The sequence below is a fragment of the Centroberyx gerrardi genome, chromosome 9, assembly GCF_048128805.1.
Source record: "Centroberyx gerrardi isolate f3 chromosome 9, fCenGer3.hap1.cur.20231027, whole genome shotgun sequence".
Taxonomy (NCBI): Eukaryota; Metazoa; Chordata; class Actinopteri; order Beryciformes; family Berycidae; genus Centroberyx; species Centroberyx gerrardi.
Window position 1 is genome coordinate 14,339,474 of NC_136005.1, and position 19,196 is coordinate 14,358,669.

The following is a 19,196-nucleotide window of genomic DNA, read 5'->3' on the forward strand; positions in this document are numbered from 1 at the left end:
ATTTATAAAGAAAATAAAACAATTTAATACTATTCTAAATTGTTTTTTGTTGATATTGCTTTTTTGTGCCCACCAACCGAAGTTTACAAATTATCCATCTTTTTATTTATCATTAAATCACTGTACAGTTCCACTGATGATCTGTGGCTCAGTGGCTCAATCAATCATTACATCTTAAGTCTTTGCATTGTTTTTTAGAAAACTAGATCCATGACTTAAGCTGGGCCTATTATTTATTGAAATGTTCTACAACTTTTAGTCTCACTGTGAACTTTGTGAGCCACGTTCAGCATTAGTCCCACCACTGAAAATAAGGAGGATTTAACACAATTCTCAGCATACTGAAATGAAATAAAATGACTAATTAAAATAACTAGCTCAAGATAGAAATGCTAATCTGATACAATTTTGTATTTGGGCTCCTGAAGCCTGATTATACCTTATTTGGTATACCACTCCAAACTGTTGCTCAACTAACTGCCTCTAAGTCTTTCACTCTTTTCAGGCTTTCAGTCTTTCACAACTTTGAATATGTGCAAATGCAGGTTCAAGGTGTTAGATGTTTAAAGGGAATGGTAGGATTCATTGATAGATCATTCATATGGCACACGCTGTGAAAGGTCAAAAAGATTAGTGATTTAACTATGGTGAGCAGAGGGTTTGTTAAACAAATTTATTAATTCTGTGTAAGGGCGTCTAATAAGTCAGAAGGCGGATAAATGACTTTGGGAATATGCATGTATTACTGACATCGCACAAAGACCGCCCATCACTGTAATATATTACCCCCATCCATCAAATTATTGTCAAACTCCAACTAAGTGGAGTGATAATTACAAGATACAAATGGAGGTTGTAATGACAATAATATTAGTAAAATAGCCAGAATGTTCAGTAACATTGACAATGAGTTTTGTTGACAATTAGGAATCCAAATTCAAATAGATACCACTGGTCTTCTGCGTGACCTTCAGTTGGCCTAAAATTTCATACAAAACAACAAAAATTAATTCCACCTCATTATGTGTACATTTACATCATGTCGTGCTGAAAACCTGCTATTATTATCACAAACATAGAGGACAGCCTAGCAAATGTAATTCCCCAATAATGGGACTGAGTTGCGTAGCCTCCTATCTTTTCCCTGTGTTGATAATAACTCAACTCTTACCACCAATGTGTTCAATAATTTGATGGAGAAGGGAAAAATCATATTTATTGGATTTAACCGTTTTGGGGCCTCTTTCTCCGTTAAATTGAGCCTGCACACTATTCTATAATTCCTCCTTATCGGCCAGAGGCTTTAGTTATTTACTTTAAAATGGACTAATTTCTTATTCCAGCGGAGGGGGTGCCAGCCGCTGACTTGAACAGCTGCTTCATGACCCAAAAAACTGTCAGTCTTTCCCTGGAATAAATTGTGGAATGTTCCATTTCTCGGCGCAGGGGGGGAGCGGCCGCGAGGGACGGCAAAACCGGCGGGAAAACGACTTCTCCCTCTGTTTTTGCGACATAAACATACTCATATGACTGCAATTTAAATATGTATTTCTACCTGTGTGCGATTCGTTGAAGGTGGGGCTCGGATTGGGCTTGATGTTTGTCCCGCTCACCCCCGCTGTTGAAAGCAGAGATTCGTGTAGGCTCATAGTAGAATCAATTCACAGAGAGGGCAGCTTGAAACCGGCGACTCATGCCTGTGCGCTTAGTTTGGAGAGAGTGGCGTGTCGGGCAGCTTGGAGTTTAATAGTCCGGGTAGCATCCGTGCTGTATGTACATGTCTGTCTGCCCATGTGTATGTGCATGGCGGTACGGCTGAAAAAAAGAAAGAAAGATGTGTGCTCGGAATTTTAATTTCAACGTGTGTTAAAGCCAGTTAGATTTCTGCCTTTTGTTTATGCGGAGGTTTATGTAAAGATTTCGTGGGTAAAATAAAGTAGTGCTTCAAGTCCACTGGTCTTGAGTCTCGTGTTTCGCTCTGCGTGTGTGTGTGTGTGTGTGTGTGTGTGTGTGTGTGTGTGTGTGTGTGTGTGAGTGAGTGTGTGAGAGAGAGAGACTGACAGAGATGGAGAGTGTGTGCTCAGGTAACACAGAAACAACTTTTCTCTGTTGTCACTCATATAAGCAGATCTGACACTCATCACATTCATTTTGACACTTGTCACACACAGTTGGCGTTTCTCAAACGGTTGCAAAGTTGACAGGTTTCGCGTCCGGCTCCCTCTCTCTTGTTATTCGGCCCCCTGTGCACACAAAAGAGAAATATAAGTGATATTCATATCAGCTACCAGGCATTCTTCAGCTGAGTGAAATAGTTAAAGCATCCAAACCACCCAAACAGTTAACCCATTGTTATGTTATTTCAGTGGGAGGTTAAAATCAGCAGTATAGGCTACTTTTCATCCATAAATGTATTTACCCACAGTCTCATTTACTCTTGGCTGTTTATATTTAAGAGAAAATATTGTTCAAGGCCAGTTCACACATTCCCACCAACGAGATCGTCCTTCTTCTCTCCACTCCTGTTTTATTTAACTGGTCACTTTCCTGTCCAGGACAGAGTAACAAGACATTACATTCCCTTCAGCTTTTGTGACTGTAATGTTTGGGATCAATTATTCACAAATATACAGTAGGCTGTCCAATCAATCCTAGTGATGATCTCTCTCTCTCTCTCTCTCTCTCTCTCTCTCTCTCTCTCTCTCTCCCTCTCTTAACTCCATCTCTCGCCCCTCTCTCATTATTCTGTTCATTTCCACAGTCAGTCAGATACATCCAGTGCTGCTGCTCCGTGCTCTGTGTGTATGCGAGTGTTTGTGTGTGTGTGTGTGTGTGTGTGTGTGTGTGTGTGTGTGTGTGTGCGTCAGTGGTGGCGGCTTGTTTAATGCACTGCAGGTTGGCTCCTGCAGCAGGTCTGGCCAGATAAGAGCAGCACAGCTTTCTGCTGGGAGGGAGAGAAATAGGGAGAGAGAGAGAGAGAGAGAAAGAGAGAGAGAGAAACATTGCCTCTTCACCCCTAGGAACCATTAAACTATGATGCTGGGGCCACCAGCGCTCAAACTTAGACCCATAGCTCCCCCTGTGGATGGTAAACTGAATAGCAGCCAAATTGCCGGGGTCCTTGTTACTGGTGTGCTGTACGTCTGCTGCACCCCACTGTTGAATGAGGCACTTGTGACAATGGTTTAGTGTTAACTGGCTGAAAGGTTCAACAACTCTCTTCCTTTGCAATGTAATAGACAGAGAGAGAGAGAGAGAGAGAGAGAGAGAGAGAGCTGGACAGAGAGAAAGAGAGAGAGAGAGAGGAATGTGAAACACTGACAGCAGAAGAAGAGAAAAAAAGAGGCGAAGGCAAAAGGCGATTAATTAGAGTCACTCTCTTGTGACAGGAAAAACAAAACGTCACCCTCGGTCTATGAAGGATTCCTCCCAGCATGCTGGCACACACTGGTTTTGGGCTGGTGAGCAGGAAAGCCAGATTCAGACCCCTCTGTCTGCAGGCGGGATGGCTGAGCGCTCGTCCGTACTGCGTTAAAACTGTGGACTGTGCTCTCATCAGGTCATAACTGTCAGACATGTGTGTGTTGCCCGAGCCTGGGGCTGTAAAGGCCATAAAATCACAGTTTATCTCTGCCTGTGTCAACAGAGAGAGACCGATTGAGGGAGAGAGAGAGACACACAGGGGGAGAGTGAGACAACAAGGGCCCATTTGCATTAAATGAGTGTGTGTCTCAGTATGAAAAGTACACCCTGCTCGTTTTGTTTTTCTTCCTCCGCCATGTCTATACGCAAAAACATCTCATCTATTTTTAGCCAGATCAGGTAGAGACAATGTGGTTTGACACCTGCAAGAGAGCATCTCTGGTGTAATCCATTCTCTCTCTCTCTCTCTCTCTCTCTCTCTCTCTCTCTCTCTCTCTCTCTCTCTCTCCCCTAGCCAACTCATTGTTATCAATCGGGAGCCCAGCTGCTGCCAAACCTCATTCACTGCAGATAGAGAGAAGGCCGGCCCGGTCAAGTTATTGAAGTGGCACTACAGCGGAATATGAAGGCAATTTTTCTCTCTTTACCTAAAGCGTCTGAATGTATATGGGAGTCCATCACCCGGTGTGCGGTGGGTGAATAGGAATTCGGAGACACTGTTTGCACCCTTCGCCCACACAACAGCTTGAAGAATTCGCCTGGTATGAGATGGCAACATAAAGTCCGAAGAGAGTCTTACTCCAAAAAGTGTGCCAGTGTATTCAGTTTCCGGTTCCTCTCAAATTAGCATCAACTTAAAATCCAGCAGGTTCACCTAAACTTCCTCAGTTCCCTTTCACATCAGTAACTTGCCTATCAGTACTTTCTGCCACTATCAGCACTACCTGCACCACCGCCTATCTGATTCTGCACTCACTCCAGTTTTGTGAAGGCAGCTCCATCGTTTCCACGTTGCTCTGTAAATCTTTCTTGCCATAACATAACAAGGTAGCGTAAGGTCACACCTTTTTCGTCGAGAAACGTCTTTTTCTTTGATTATGTGTCACAGCTGATGAAAGGGAGGCATGTTTTGATATGTGTATCGCTTTCCCCTCTGTCTCTCTTTCAAACAGCCAACCAGCATGTTATGCTAATTGGAAGCTCTGTTATGTTGCCTCTGTTTTGTGGTGTTTGATTATGTATTTATTGTATCTAGGCTGTTTTAACTCTACACACGTGTGAACAATAAAATTGCCATTCTATTCTATTCTATTCTATTCTATCATTTTGTCAACCAAGTTACTATCCTTTAAAAAGGTACCATAATTTTCTTCTAGCAATCATTTTGTACAGTCTAACAGTCTTAGTTTAGAACAAAGACCTTTAGCAAATTGACGCTTATTCGTATCTGTTACAGGGAAGTGTAGTGTAGGAAGAACATTGTATTCGATTATGATCCTGGAAGTGGCTGTGTCCTAATTTAGTCTGCCTCACACAGATTTTCTGGCCATGGTGCCACACTGGACAGCAGATACATCTCCTACGGCCAGTCTGCCAAGTTGAAACCCATTCAGCAGCAAACAATTGAAAAGTTTCATTCCAAAATGACGTATCCACCATCTGAAAAAAAAAGTGGCACATACTATGAGAAAATGGTTAGTTGCATAAGATTAAATCAAGTGATGGTACCTTTTTAAAGGATAGTAGGTAACTTGTAACTTAAGTGTGTGGTTGATAAAATGTCAAGACTTTTACACACTGGATCCTCTGTATTTTAGAGATATTGAATGATGAAATGAATGTAGCTATAGCATTTTGGAATAGAACACTTGGATTCCTCTAACTCAGTTTAGGAATTTCATTACATATTGTTTAGGTAGGCAGGTACTTCATTTAGTCTGGAGGGACAGCAATTGTCACAGCAGCAACTTGATGCCACAAAACTCTCATCTGCAGCCGTTTTCATCCCTTTTTAAATAACATTCAGCTTATTTTATTTGGGGGGACAAACTGGCCCAAGTCAATGCCACCCATTCTTTCTCTTTGCTGTTTTCTCCAGCACTCGAAAGCTCTTTCTGTTCTGGCAGTGAACTGATAACTGTCTGTCAGATGAACACAATGAGCAGAAAACACTCATCAGCTACACAATTACAGCCTTTAGGACCTTCTCTCTCTATTACTGATGTTAAAATGATGTTGGAAATGGAGCAAAAGCACTCGCTTGTACTTCATAGTCACGAGTAAATGATATTATATAGATAGCATAAAAGCAATTGTTATGGCTCAGTTCCATGCAAGGTCGAATAAAATCTTGACGGGCCCAGCAGTCTACAATATTTTACATGTACTTACAATTGGAATATGTCATTGTAGCACTCTGGCTGAGAAACTCTTAGTCTCTGGCGCCACCATGTGGACAGAAACCTTTATTACTGACGGACAGAATTTCAGTGTTTGTCAGTGTGTGTGTGTGTGTGTCTGTTAGAGAAGAAGAGAAGAAAGCAATGAAGAGAAAGAGGGGGAGAAGTGGGAGTGAGAGTTTGTGTTTGTGTGTGTGTGTGTGTGTTTGTGTGTGTGCATGTGTGCGTGTATGTGTGTGTGTGTGCGTGTGCGTGTGTGTTTTATGTCTGTGCAGGAGGGCTACAAACGACTTCCAGATGTCCTTGGTGGGTTTTTGTACAACTGAATTCTTTCTGAAAATCACCAGTCTTAGTATTTGGTATTGTGATTTTGAAAGGAAATTGAATGACCTATACTGAGTTCAAATATCTATTCAGCTACCTATCTTGCTATTGATCTAGCTACAGTATCCAGGTTGAACTGTCTATTTCGCATGATCAATATTTAAAAAAAAAAAGCCCACTTTCGAGTCACAGATTTATTTACCATGAAAACACTTTATTCATCATGTTGTAAGTATCATTTCATTGAAAATAAACAGACCAGTAAAAAGGAAACGGTACAGTTTGAAATTCCTATGATATTCCACATGATATGCCTTCCATTAGAACCAGCACTGATACTGAATGGCTTTTTGATTAGAGATCTTCCCTTAAATCCTGTGAATCATGAAAATATTGTCATTCTTATTGATTATTACACATTCTATTCAACGTTTACAGTAAATAGCAACACAAAAAATCACAAGTCTACAGTAGAGTCCTGCCATACTGCTATGGGCGGTTAAGATAAACTGGTGAAGCGTCACTAGCATGCACTGTGTATTGTCTACATAGCCTGGATTAAAAGAGAGCATTACTGGACATCAAAAGCACTGAGAGGAAAACGGAAAATCTTCTCTAAGACTGTGCAACTCTGTTCAATAACAAAGGTCTATGCTAAAAGCCTTGCATTACACATTGTTACAGAGGCTATCCCTTCAGTATGTGCTCCTATGACATACAAAATAGTCGACTATTAGAAAGCACATGGCACATTTAAGAGCTAAGAACTCTTTAAGTGATATTAGAGTAATAACATGATCATAATAATACATAATAAGCGCAATTTCCCCCCCTCTGTGTCTCTTTCCACTTCTGGAAAAAGTGTTAGAATGTATTTTACAGACATAGCAATTACATTTGTATGATGAATTTACTGTACATGGCACTTCAATAACACTATTTAACAGGTAACTCATGTCGCTGATTCGGAATAAATACAGAAACAAAAATAAATAAACATAGTTGCTCATTCTCAAACGGAGCCTCCAATTTTGAATCCAGTCGTAAGTTTTTATTTTTCGTTTTGTGAATCTGTTCCCCCACAAATTTGCATTAATGCATGCTCGTGTGCAGACAAACACATGCATACAGACAAAACCGCACACCCAGACACACACACACACACACACACACACACACACGCAGAAGAAGGTACCAGCAGGCATACTATAGTTTTTCAGAGCAGATATGCCTTTGTTTGACAAATGTCTGAATTCAGTGAGATCGGGTTGCTCATATGAGAATTATTTTATGCTGTGTGAGGAAAGACAAAAATGGATTTTCAATTTATAGACTATTAGCTTTTTAGGGCTTCCATTCAAGGTGGAATATTTAAGGAGACAATATTGCCAACCGCTTCACATTGCTGATTATCAAACAGACCATAAACAGTGAGCTGGAGTGTCTGTTTCCTGCAGCGCTCACAAGAGTGCTCTCCAAGTGTTTTGCTCATCCTTTCATTCATCTTTCTTTCCCCCTCTCTCTCTCCCTCTCTGCTTCTCTCTCTACCTTTTTCCCCCTCTCGGCGAGTCATCAATTAATTCAAACTGTCTGCGAGAACGAGGAAATTTGAATTCATCTCCAAATTGAATCTCAGTGTGTGTCCTCTCTTGTCCGCACTAGACATAAAAAATGCTTTGAAAAGCTTTCAGCAGTAATCCATCCTCTCTCCTTGTCTCCGGCGAGGCTCGGAGACACTGTGAGTAGTTACATTTAGTCGTTACTTTACATCGACCTATCGATAAGCAATGAGCAGTTTGATCACTGTAAGTACAAAGTTAGGTCTGAGGATGGATCAGAATGATTTCATGAAATCTGTACTGTACAAGGAAACGCATGACCAACTGAAAACCCCGTCAGATCCACTCAGATGTTTCGACAATGTAATCTTTAAGGGCGGGAGGGTGCCATGCTCTTAAAAACATATTAAAAAAAGACCTGGTGACTGAGTGTGTGAGTCTTGTGATGTGTTTGTTTCACCCCTTTCGCCAAGGGCCGGGAATTTTAGACGTGGTTACCCTGGGAAACAAGATCGCTAGCTGCTCTCCCATTGGTCCCCTTCTAAACGCATGTTTTGTTGAGGTCGACTTTGACCGGCAGTGGTCCCGCCTCCTGGCTCTCCTCGGACTGTTTCACGGCGACGGCAATCACAGGAGTCAGGTGGTACGGGTTGACTTTGTGGGCATCGTCCAGAAACTCTTTGTCGCCGTTGATACTCAGCTAGAAAGACACAAAGAAGTCAGTGATATCAGTGTGAAAACAGGCAGCAAGTAGAAAAATCCCATAATTTTACAGCAATATGAACCACAGTCTTCCAATTTTGGCCGCTGGGACCTACACATCGGGAGTTTAGAGCCCTTCCCGGGTTGTGGATTTGAACCTGCAGCCTTCAGGTGATAAAGTCATTGCTTCTCATGTGTGTACATATGTGTGTGAGCGTGCTTATCTGTGTGTGTACCTGCGTCTTGATGTGCTGCTCTGGCGCGGTGACGAGGCTGGCGCAGCTAAGCCACAACATGACCATGATGGAAAGGAAGAGACAGGCCGCTAAAATCCACCGCGGAAGACCTGAACGCCTGGAGAACAGAAGAGGGAGGAGGAAGAGAGAAAGAGACAGGGGGTGAGGGGACGGTATGAAAAAAGAAATTGAATAATTTAGGCTGGCCTCCCTTGTAAGAAATCCTTGACCTCAATGGGCCTAGCCTAGATAAATAAACGTGAGGAAAGTGTATTACATCCATACTTGGTCATACACCTTGCAGATGGCCCAGTTAAACAGTTGGTGAATTTAACTGGGCTGTCAGCAGCGTAATGCTGCTCCTCTTCACTCCAGCTCACCTTGACATGCAGCCCAGGAAGTCGTGCTCAGCCGTGGGATCGTCCGCATGCTGGACAGGGTGCTTCCCTTTGCCTCCTGCTTTGGATGCTCCCTTCTCTCCGTGCCCTCTCACACCTGCCCCACAATTCATTAAATGAAACTGATTAAAGCTGAATTCGGTTCAGTCTGAGTCACCTGACGGGGGAATAAACCAGCGCTTGGCTACAGGCGGCGCAGAATCCCAGGGGAATGTAAAGAACAGTAAACACTAATTTAAGAGTCCAGCAGGCAGCAGCAGAAAGGAGTAAATAATGCGTTTTGTGAGTGTGTGTTTAAGTGCACTAGGTGTGTGTGTGTGTGTGTGTGTGTGTGTGTGTGTGTGTGTGTTCTCACCGTGGGGTCTCTGGGTGTGAGAGTGGACCTGAGGCCAGGGTTTGTCGGCCACGTTGGACCGCGGTGCCTGCAGCTCGGGCAGAGAGTACTCCATCTCTGGCTGGCTCTGAGGAGCAGCAACAACAAACACACTCAGCCATCATAGTAGCAATTACACCACGGTAATTCACCAGCAGAACTGACAGAAAAGGGTCTGTTTAACACAGTGTGGTCAGACCACAGAGGAGCTCCGACTAAGAATAGTTGGATGGGAAACTAAACGGGACAGAGAGAAACACCACAGGAGATGAATTCCAAACAACGTGAGGAGAGGTTACCCAAAGATGAATGTTCAATTTTTACATTTCAGACAGTTACTTAACATTTTGTTAAATAGGAGATAGGAGCGGTGTCCTGGTGGCTCAGTGGTCGAAGGCGAATACCACAAAAATGTGATGAAAAATGTGAGTTTGAATCCAAACCAAGACCTTTGTCACATATCATCCCTCTATCTCTCCCATCTCTCCTGTCTCTGTACTGTGAATGTCCAATAAAGCAGAAATGCAACAAAATAATCTTCAAAAAAGGAGATAGGAGTCCAATGTTCTCTTTAGTCTAGCCTTCGTTTTATTTGGATGGTAGATAGTGAATGATGTAATACTTTATTTCACTGTTCAGTGAAAAATTATAGCAATTTGTACAGCACTTTTCATATTGTGAACACTAATAATATGATAACACTGTTATTACATCAAATTTTGAAGATGCAATATGGTTGTGTAACTAAATCAAATTGCCCGGCAACTAGTGATCTCCATGTCTATTTTCCAGTCTGCTCAATATGTCTGCTTCTCTGTCTCTCATCTGTTCCTCGCCCACCCAAACCACAGTTAGTGAAAAGCCACTTGACCCAGGAGAAAACCACTGAAAGACGGCTTTTAAAACAACTATTATACACTGTGTGAGAGAATGCACATCAGTTAGACGCAAACGGCACATCCCCACGTATACATACTGTACTTACACACACACACACACACACACACAGAGCCTGCTGTCAGTGTTTGCATTGTTGTGTGTTTCATTATGTGCGCTGTGTTTCTGGTTCCCCTGGAGAACTCATTAAAACAGGATTTTGGTTCCCCGCTGCTGACCCTCCCTCCACTACAACAGCAGCCGTAGCCAGTTGTAACAATGCAATTGCACACGCACACTCTCTCTCTCTCTCTCTCTCACACACACACACACACACACACCTCTTCAATATATCCCACTGCAGTGGTGTCAACCTCCCAGTATTTTGCGCTTCTGACAGTTCACTGGATCAATGGACTTTGAAGTGTCCTGTTGTGTCTCATACTATAATGATGAACCAGCTAAACTCATTCATGGCTTCATACTGATTTGCTGGTAGCATAAGGCATTACTTCATTTAGGAAATGATTGATCCGTGTGCTTTTGAACAATTTAATGATCGATCTGAATCACTGGTCTAGAATAACAAGACCAAATGTGACATACTGCAACAGTAGTCAAACGTGGAAACATGGTTGGTTAGTTTGTTTCCCAAAACATTTACAATCCTCCAAACTTTTTCTGTTGACTGACTTATTTCACAACCGGTTTTATTACCCCAAGCAAGCAATGTTTTTTTAAGAGAGTGCATTGAAACCAGATGCAGCAGACTGGGGGACAAGGGCACATCTGAGGGGGATGATTCTCATTGGCTGCAGACCGAAGAGATCTAGCCATCAGAATGAGTGGGGGCTGATCTGCATCTGTCATGCATTATGAGAGGGAATGCAAAAGGTGCTTTGGCTTTAGAGAGCGAGAGAGAGAGAGAGAGAGAGAGAGAGAGAGAGAGAGATGTGGGGGTTTGGGAGTTTAGAAACCTCTCAACCATAAAGAGACAGAGAGAGAGGAAGGCGGAGGGGGTGGTGGGTACATTTAGACAGAATCTCACTTCCCTTATTTGGTTGTTTTTAGATCTGTATGGATTCTGTTTTTGCTTTGGATGCGATGTACTGCACAGTTCTGGATGAACTGAGGACAGTAGAAAAACCACACTGGCAACGAGGTGAGGTCGTCTGAAACGAAATGTCAACCCCTTTCTAAGCACTCACCCTCCTCCTCCTCCTCCTCCTCCTCATCACCCACAAATCACAGCAGAGGGCCCTCTTCCTTGGGAGTCTGTGTTTACAACCTTTGTATCAAAAGGAAAATGTCTTGATTATCCCTGATCACCTCGGTATACTCCTGGCACAGTGGGCCGTCTGCGCTGAATAAACCTCAGGGCAAGGCATAGAAAGGCTAACACCTAGCAATCTGTGAAGGTCTTATCCTAAATCCTCCATTATCAGCTCATTTTGTCTCATTCGTTATGATTTACACAGCTTCTATACATGATCTCCATCCTGAGCCCAACACTCAGAGATAGACAAACAGCCTGGAGGGAGCTGATGCTGGCCTCTTTCTTATACACTTAGATTATCTTGGGTAATTAGTGAATCTGTGGCTGAGAGCTAAATTCACAAAATTTGCATACGGAATTCAACAAACCTACCACATACTATCCATCCATGTATGTTTATCCACAACATAATAATTTCATTATGCTGAATTCGATCCAAGAGCAAATTCTGACATGCGTCTATTGTTGTGCTCTTCTTGTTTTCCATTTCTGGTTAAAGTTATCGCGGTCACACTTTATTCAGAGAGTCCAATGCTGATACTCAACCTACAATCAAGTGACTATTATGTGTCACTAAAAAGTCTCGGCTAAAAAGAGTTTTAGCCAATACTCAAAATAGTGTGAAAAGTAGCCTATAGATATTCAGTGTATTCCTCCAAGTGCCTTGTCATTCAAACCTGGAAATGAATCAATTTCTACTGAGGAAAGCCTTCCTATCTGTAGGTGAAATGTGACAGTGTTCAGACAAGGCCGAAGACACATGCAGACATACCCATGTGTGTGTGCATGTGTGTCTGTGTGTGTGGATGTATGCTGACATGTGCATGTCGTCAGCGCTTGAATGTGCCCGGCATATGCAGATGTGTGCATGTGTGCAATTAAATCACATCTTTTGTGACTGGATGAGTAAACTAAGTTGAGAAAAGACATCGACATTCATTTCTGTGTAGCATCACAAGTCGAACTCACACTTCTATCAAAAGCTGTTACATCACTGGTACTCTCTGTTCTCTGCAGGGTTTGTTTCTTTAGAGTTCATTCCGGCAGAATGACTAATGCAATTGTCAAGAAAAAAATGGGGTAGGGACTTCTCTCTTTGTATTCAGCCTTATACTTCATGGACAAAGAGACCAAGTTCAATTTGTTCCGCAAGCCAGCCCACTAACACTACACAGCTCAGTTGGAGGAAGTCTTTAATCGACTCATTTTTGTCCAATACACTTCCAAACTGTTGCAGTATCACAGGCTGATTTGTCAAAATAACAAGGGGGTAGAGAGGGGGGAACGAGTGAAGTAAAGGGCTGTTTTTAACTAATATTTCCTCAAAAATTACAAGATAGCAAAAGAATGCATTTTTATCTATTTTCCGAGGACAACTTCGATGACGTCCTCCTCCTAAAATTACCTTAAACTACCCATTTCCCGGTAGAGTTCTGGTTGAGTTCTGACGTAAATGTCTGTATAATCTGAACATACTGTTACCGCAGATTGGTTACTTGCAGCCTCCTGTTTGTTTTTTATGATGCTTGAGGCTGCACATGACTAGTTATCTTCATACCCTTCGTACACACACAAACCCACACACACTCACACACACACACACACACACACACACACACACTCCCAAACACTGACATACAGATGGGTGTGTGTGGACACTCTGCTCATTATGGATGTCCACACAACATGATTTGTATTGCAGGCGGCGATGGCTTGGTTTTTCCCCCTCTGCTGTCCCTCAACTTCGCTGGACTTTTTCTGTTGTTTCTGTACTCAGAAAGTCAATCTGTCAAGTGGGTGGCGGTACGCCAGCTGCCCACTAAACACAGGCCTGCTAGCCTTCTCACAGCCCTGTGGAGCCTGGCTTCCCCTCGCAGCTTCAGCTAGCATGTCACTGCCATAAAACGAACACATCCATCACTGAGCCCTAAAGAAAGTTTGGTAATTTCATGTTATGTTGCCACTGCATCTCTATATGAGGTGGGGCTGCACCGGCCTCTTATGCGCCTCTCTGTGGATTCAACCAGTCTGCCCACAGCTTCCCATAACTGATAACTGATTAAGCATTTACACACAGAGTCCTCTATTATGTGAAAGCCCTTTTCTGTATGGGTTAGGCTGCATAAACACTATAAGATTTCCTATAGGCTGCTCTAAGTACAATTGCCATCCTAATCACATTTTCCAGATCAAGGTTTGAGAAATCCTCAGAGAGAGATGCACATTTCTCACTCCAGGCTTTGAAATTTGAAGGAGATGGTAGGGTAGCCCGGTGGTTAGAGAGACCCATTCTCATTATAGCTTTAATATATGGCTTGAGTGTAGAAGTGCAAATTAAAGGACGTTTGCAAGTTCAGTCGAGCCATGAGCAATGAGTCTGTCTGGTCTATTCAGTTTGTCAAATTCCATGAAGCTCTAAAGTTTGGAAGATCTTGCTGCTAATTATTTATATGCCTCCGCCAGAACTTTATCCATCAGTGCAGTCAATTTCTCCTTTAAGTTAAGTCTCTTCAATTTTGCAGTGTGTTTCCATCCTGAGGCAAGTTCACCACAGCAAGCCCCGCCAATTATCAAATATGCATGGCGCTGGGGGCAGTAATATAATAAAACAGGACATTTTTAAACAATTAAAGTGGTGTTTGAATTGTTCTGCGGTGCACTGTGCTCAAGAACCTCGTCCCCGCCCCGCTGTGCCCTTGTTCACTCAACCTTCACAGATACACTGACTCTAAAATGGGGTGTGAGATGTTTTGGCAGCGACCCAAGCTCAAAGGCACCATAGACCATAGGGTATATTTCAAAATCTTTACAGGGAGTGAGAGGTTAGCTCAAGCAATATTCTTTAGAGGTCTATTGACATGGCTTTTAACCTCCAGTTTAAAACATAAAACTGAATGAAAAATGGGAATGTTGTTGTAACGTTTAAACTCAGCCACTTGAAGCAGCATCTGACTCTGTTGTCAGTGTCGATATTCAGAGTGAAATTTTCCAGTTCTACAGCGAATATCAAAACAAAGTTCATTTCAAAGCTTGAATAAACCACGGTTGATATTCTGGATGAATTTATGTATTGCATTTCTGAAAAATTGCCCAAACTCTTTTAGCATGCAAAAAAGGAAAAAAAAAACTTGTGCAGTCGAGAGGTGCTGTGACGGCAAGAAAAACATCAAAGGAGCAAAAAAATTGTACATATTTATGGCTGTGATCACACACTGAAGACCCAGGACAACGAATTTGGTACAAAAGAATGCTTTTTATTTTAAGATCATAATGAGCTACGCATTATGCTTATGGCTCCATCATTTTGTGCTCCTCTTTTAGCATGTCTTTAATGCTAGTTCCTGTTTTGTTTTGTTTTTTTGGTGACACTTAGATGCCAAGCGGTCATTGCTGAAGTGTTTTCGCACTGCACTTCCCAAAGATCACCTGTCAATCAAACAGTGCGGCCAGTACTGTGAGTCTTTTTCTTTGGGTTTTCTGTTCATGAAGTTTGAGTATTGGTCTTTTTCTTTGTCTGTTCAGCCATGGTGGCTATCGCTGCTCTTGCTAACTCCCCAGTTCTTCTTCTATTTAACAGAGAGTAGCAAAACAGACATTTATTTATATGGACAAGTCGTGGGATATTACTTAAAGCTTTTATCTTATACAGCTATAAAAATAAAAGCCTCCATGGTTCAATCGGAGATACATACTTTTTACCAAGTGAAAGAAAGACAACCGATATGTCCCAAAATGCAAAACCTGCCTGTCCGGGAGATACTGGAGATTGTTCTTACCTGGAAGACCACTACCTTGCCGTCGTCGGCCTGCAGGTAAAAGGTCCAAGTGGAGGAGATGAAGCTCTGGGCAGAGCTGACGATGTCATTGCACCAGCTGGACACAGCCTCCATGACAGAGGGGGGTTTAGGACGGTGGGTCAGGGCCTTGAGCTGCACAGGAGAGGGCAGGACACTGTATCACCAGGGTAGGAACGTGTTGTGTGTGTGTGTGTGCATGAGTACGCGCATATACACCTGTGTCTCCAAATACTGACATCGGTATCCAAAAATCCCAAGTCAATCTGGCCCAGGTACCTGCATTCATTTATGTGTGCGGCCACAGAATGCTGAGTGACCATTCTCACCTTCCTCCTCTTGATCTCAGGTTCAGAGGGTTGGCTGGCACAGCCGGTACTGCAGGCCTCCTGTTCCAACAGCTTAATATATGCCTCCTGGCAGGCTGGAGAGAGAGAGAGAGAGAGAGAGAGAGAGAGAGAGAGAGAGAGAGAGAGAGAGAGAGAGAGAGAGAGAGAGAGAAAGCGAGGGAATGTGGGGGAGTTGTGCAGCATGAAAGAAGAAGCATGAAAGAAGAAAGGGAGGGAGAGGGGGTTGAGAGGGCAAATGGAGGAGTGAAAAGAGAAAGAACAAGCATGAAAGGGAGTGGGAATATAGAGATACAGTTAGTTGGGTAAAAGAGAAGAAGGAGAAATGAAAGTGATGGACACATTGGGTGTTTATGTGGGGAAGATAGATGAAGATGCAATGGAGGCGTTCTATGTGTTGGCCCCTACAGAGACAACTTACTCCAGGTTTCCATCATTAAAATGGGGGGCATTGGGGCATCTGCTGTCTGGACAGCAAATCATATCATTTATTTCCAATAGAGCAATCCAAACTGGGTGAACAGCCTCACACACCCAGACACTACCCACTGAGTCTGCCGGCTTTTTACTGACATCAGTGAGAGAAAAGAAAACAATACAATATTTGGAAGTCACATCAAACATTTTGACGTTTAATAGATGTTGATATGACAGCCTGCACCGATGTTGAAAACCTCTGTGAATACAGTGCCAAACTGAAAGTTGAGACAATGTCTGTAGCTACTACCTGCATCGTTTTGTGGAATTACAGTCTAAATATCTTTCTAATATTAGTCCAAATGATTTTGTACCATGCCATAATATCATACTGTCAAATTTTGCACTTGTTTAGGTTGAAGTTGAACCTGCATGTCATGTAAACCTGAGGGTCGGACTTGGCCACCTTCTACACATTGTCGTCCATCAAATGCTTGCTGGGGTGTTTTGTGTTAAGGCTCAAAATTCATGATATTAAATTGATATGTACAGCATATTTTTTAAAGGGGAGAGGGCAGTCCACTCTCCTGCATTTTGGGACTGTCCACTGGGATGAGCAGAGTCATTCTGAACCTCTGCACAGCTACAGTATGTGACTGTCAACAGACAGCCAGACAGTGAGACCTACATCTCAATTACACCCCCCCTTGCAACACACACACACACACACACACACACACACACACACATACTCAGTCAGTCAAACAAACAGACAGACAGACAGACTGACAGACTGACTTACCTCCCTGACACTCCTCCCTGCTGGTATTGAAGCCAGCGTTGCCGTTGACAAACTGGCAGATGGAGTAGAGACGACAGCCGCGGTGACAGGCGTTCATTATGGAGTCCTACCAGCCAGGCCAGAAAAGAATGAGAGAGAGAGAGAGAGAGAGAGAGAGAGAGAGAGAGAGAGAGAGAGACAGAGACAGAGACAGAGACAGAGACAGAGAGAGATGCCAAAGTTAGAGATGTCTCCTGCACACTTGCATGCACTTAAACCTACGATAACTTTGTCACAAAATATGACATGGATGGGTTATGGCGTCTTTTAATTATATGGTACAGCTGTTATATTATAGCTAGTCATAAACTGCAGCCTCTGAGTTGATAAGAGGCCTACAGTGTTTGTGAAAGAAACACATTGAAAATGAGCCAGTTGCATAAACTAGTGCAGGAGAATGTTGTGGTGAGGGAGGAAGATTTACTTCCTCTCTTCACACTGCCCTCTCTCTCTGCAACATAACGAAATAGCGCCCACTTGTGATTTCTCTGGGAACAGGAGAGACCATGAACGGTTTATAGGCATATTACATGTCACAGCCTTGTGCGTGCAGTCGTTTCTCTTTACTGCGTTTCCCTGCTTATTCACAAGGAGTCAAGAAAGCTGTTCATCCCAAACCCATGACACAGTGTCCAATTTGTTTGCTTATTCAGCAGCTCCACAGTGTCCAGTAATAACCATAAACTCAACATCTGGACAGACATATGCACAAGACGCTCGTTTCCAATCATAATAGCAAAGCCAACACTTGAGAGACTTGTGAGACAGCAGGTGACTGTGCGGAGTTTTGCGGCTGTGATCCATTTTGCAGCTCCGCTCTGCTCCTGCTGCCCCGCATGATGTCTGAACCACACCTGAGGCGAGCAGAAGATGAGGAGGAGGTGGAAGAAAAACATCCGACACAAGAAATCTAGGCAAGGCTGTGAGCCACAAAACCCCCTTATCAAATGCACAGCCATGCTGCGTCCTGGTCTAGTGCAATCTGGCCTTTACTCTGCATGCACTAGGACATTGTATAAACTGGTAATAAAAGATTATTCTTCATTAAGTCTACATGCTTTACAATCGCATGCTCTCACTGGTTCTCCATAGCCTGTACCCCGCTTGGCCTCGCGGATCTTAATTGCGGATTAAGAAATTATTAATTATTAGCCCAGCTGATTACAAGCGCGTCCCAAGATTAGTTGATTTAACGCAAGTCACTTCTTGGACGAGGATTAATGTGCACGAGACAACGAGCTGCATCAATATTTTCGGCCTAATTGTGCACCGTAACGTCCATCAGGATGCAGCGAAAAATCGGAGCCAGCCTCCTGGTGCATGGATGGCCCGTCAGTACGCACAGACCCAAACACATTTAATGCATCCATTTCACATTAAAAGAGTTGCGTCTTGTTTGTCGATGTCGGATGCACTGTTTTACATTTCGTTACAGACGCTGAAATGTCGGATGGCAGCGACTAGCTGTCAGCTTGGTGCTGATTACGGGAAGCACCGCTCTGCAGAGGAGCCTAGGCTACGGCATAATACAGGATAACTTACTTTAGCAGGGCTTTTGTTTTTGATGGTAAGCTGGCATTGCTTTTTGCAGTAATTGATGTCGCCCAGTTGGTTGTCAAACAGGTCTGAGGATGCCGCCGCTAACCCCGCAACAAGCACCGAGAGCAGGGCAGAGAAACCACACATCCTGCCGCCGAGCCGGAGCATCTCAAAGCCGGATCAGAGATGAGATCAGCAAGCTTCAACCAGCGCTGGCGCCTCGGTGAGCTCCTTTGTGGTGGTGCTGCTGGTCTGGATGCTGCTGCCTCAGCCCGGGTCCTATCTGCTCTGCTGATCTGCTTCTGTTCGTCGTGTCGTCACGCACATCATCATCACGCACACGCTGCGCACCCCCCACCCCCCACCCAACCTGCAGAACAGCCTCACTGCAGTGCATAATATGGCAATGATGACATTCATAAAAATGTAGCAAAGATAGTTGATGTGGGCCAAGCCGCTGGTGGCAGATGTCCAGCACGGAGCAGGCAGATGGGCAATTTGTTTCAACTGTTTATTGCATTATTGATTGCTCATACATAATCAATGTCACAATTGTCAGCTGAATTTATTGGGTCACATGCCGGCTACGAATCACTATAGTATTTCAGTTTATGAGAAATCTACACAGAAATAAGCCACAAATCGGTTTCGTGGGGTCTGGATAAAAAAGGAGCACTAATACAGTGAGTGAC

General features: G+C 43.3%; 1 protein-coding gene across 1 annotated transcript; it reads right to left on the bottom strand.

Moving 5' to 3' along the window:
* Positions 1 to 6,362: 6,362 nt before the first annotated feature.
* Positions 6,363 to 18,746, bottom strand: tmem59l (transmembrane protein 59-like). Its single transcript, XM_071921957.2, has 8 exons — positions 18,508 to 18,746; positions 16,927 to 17,032; positions 15,690 to 15,784; positions 15,343 to 15,495; positions 9,397 to 9,502; positions 9,024 to 9,138; positions 8,644 to 8,761; positions 6,363 to 8,405 (listed from the first exon to the last, which is right to left on the bottom strand). Exons 1-8 carry the CDS (start codon positions 18,670 to 18,672, stop codon positions 8,247 to 8,249), a joined length of 1,017 nt encoding a protein of 338 aa, XP_071778058.1. The 5' UTR covers positions 18,673 to 18,746; the 3' UTR covers positions 6,363 to 8,246.
* Positions 18,747 to 19,196: the final 450 nt, after the last annotated feature.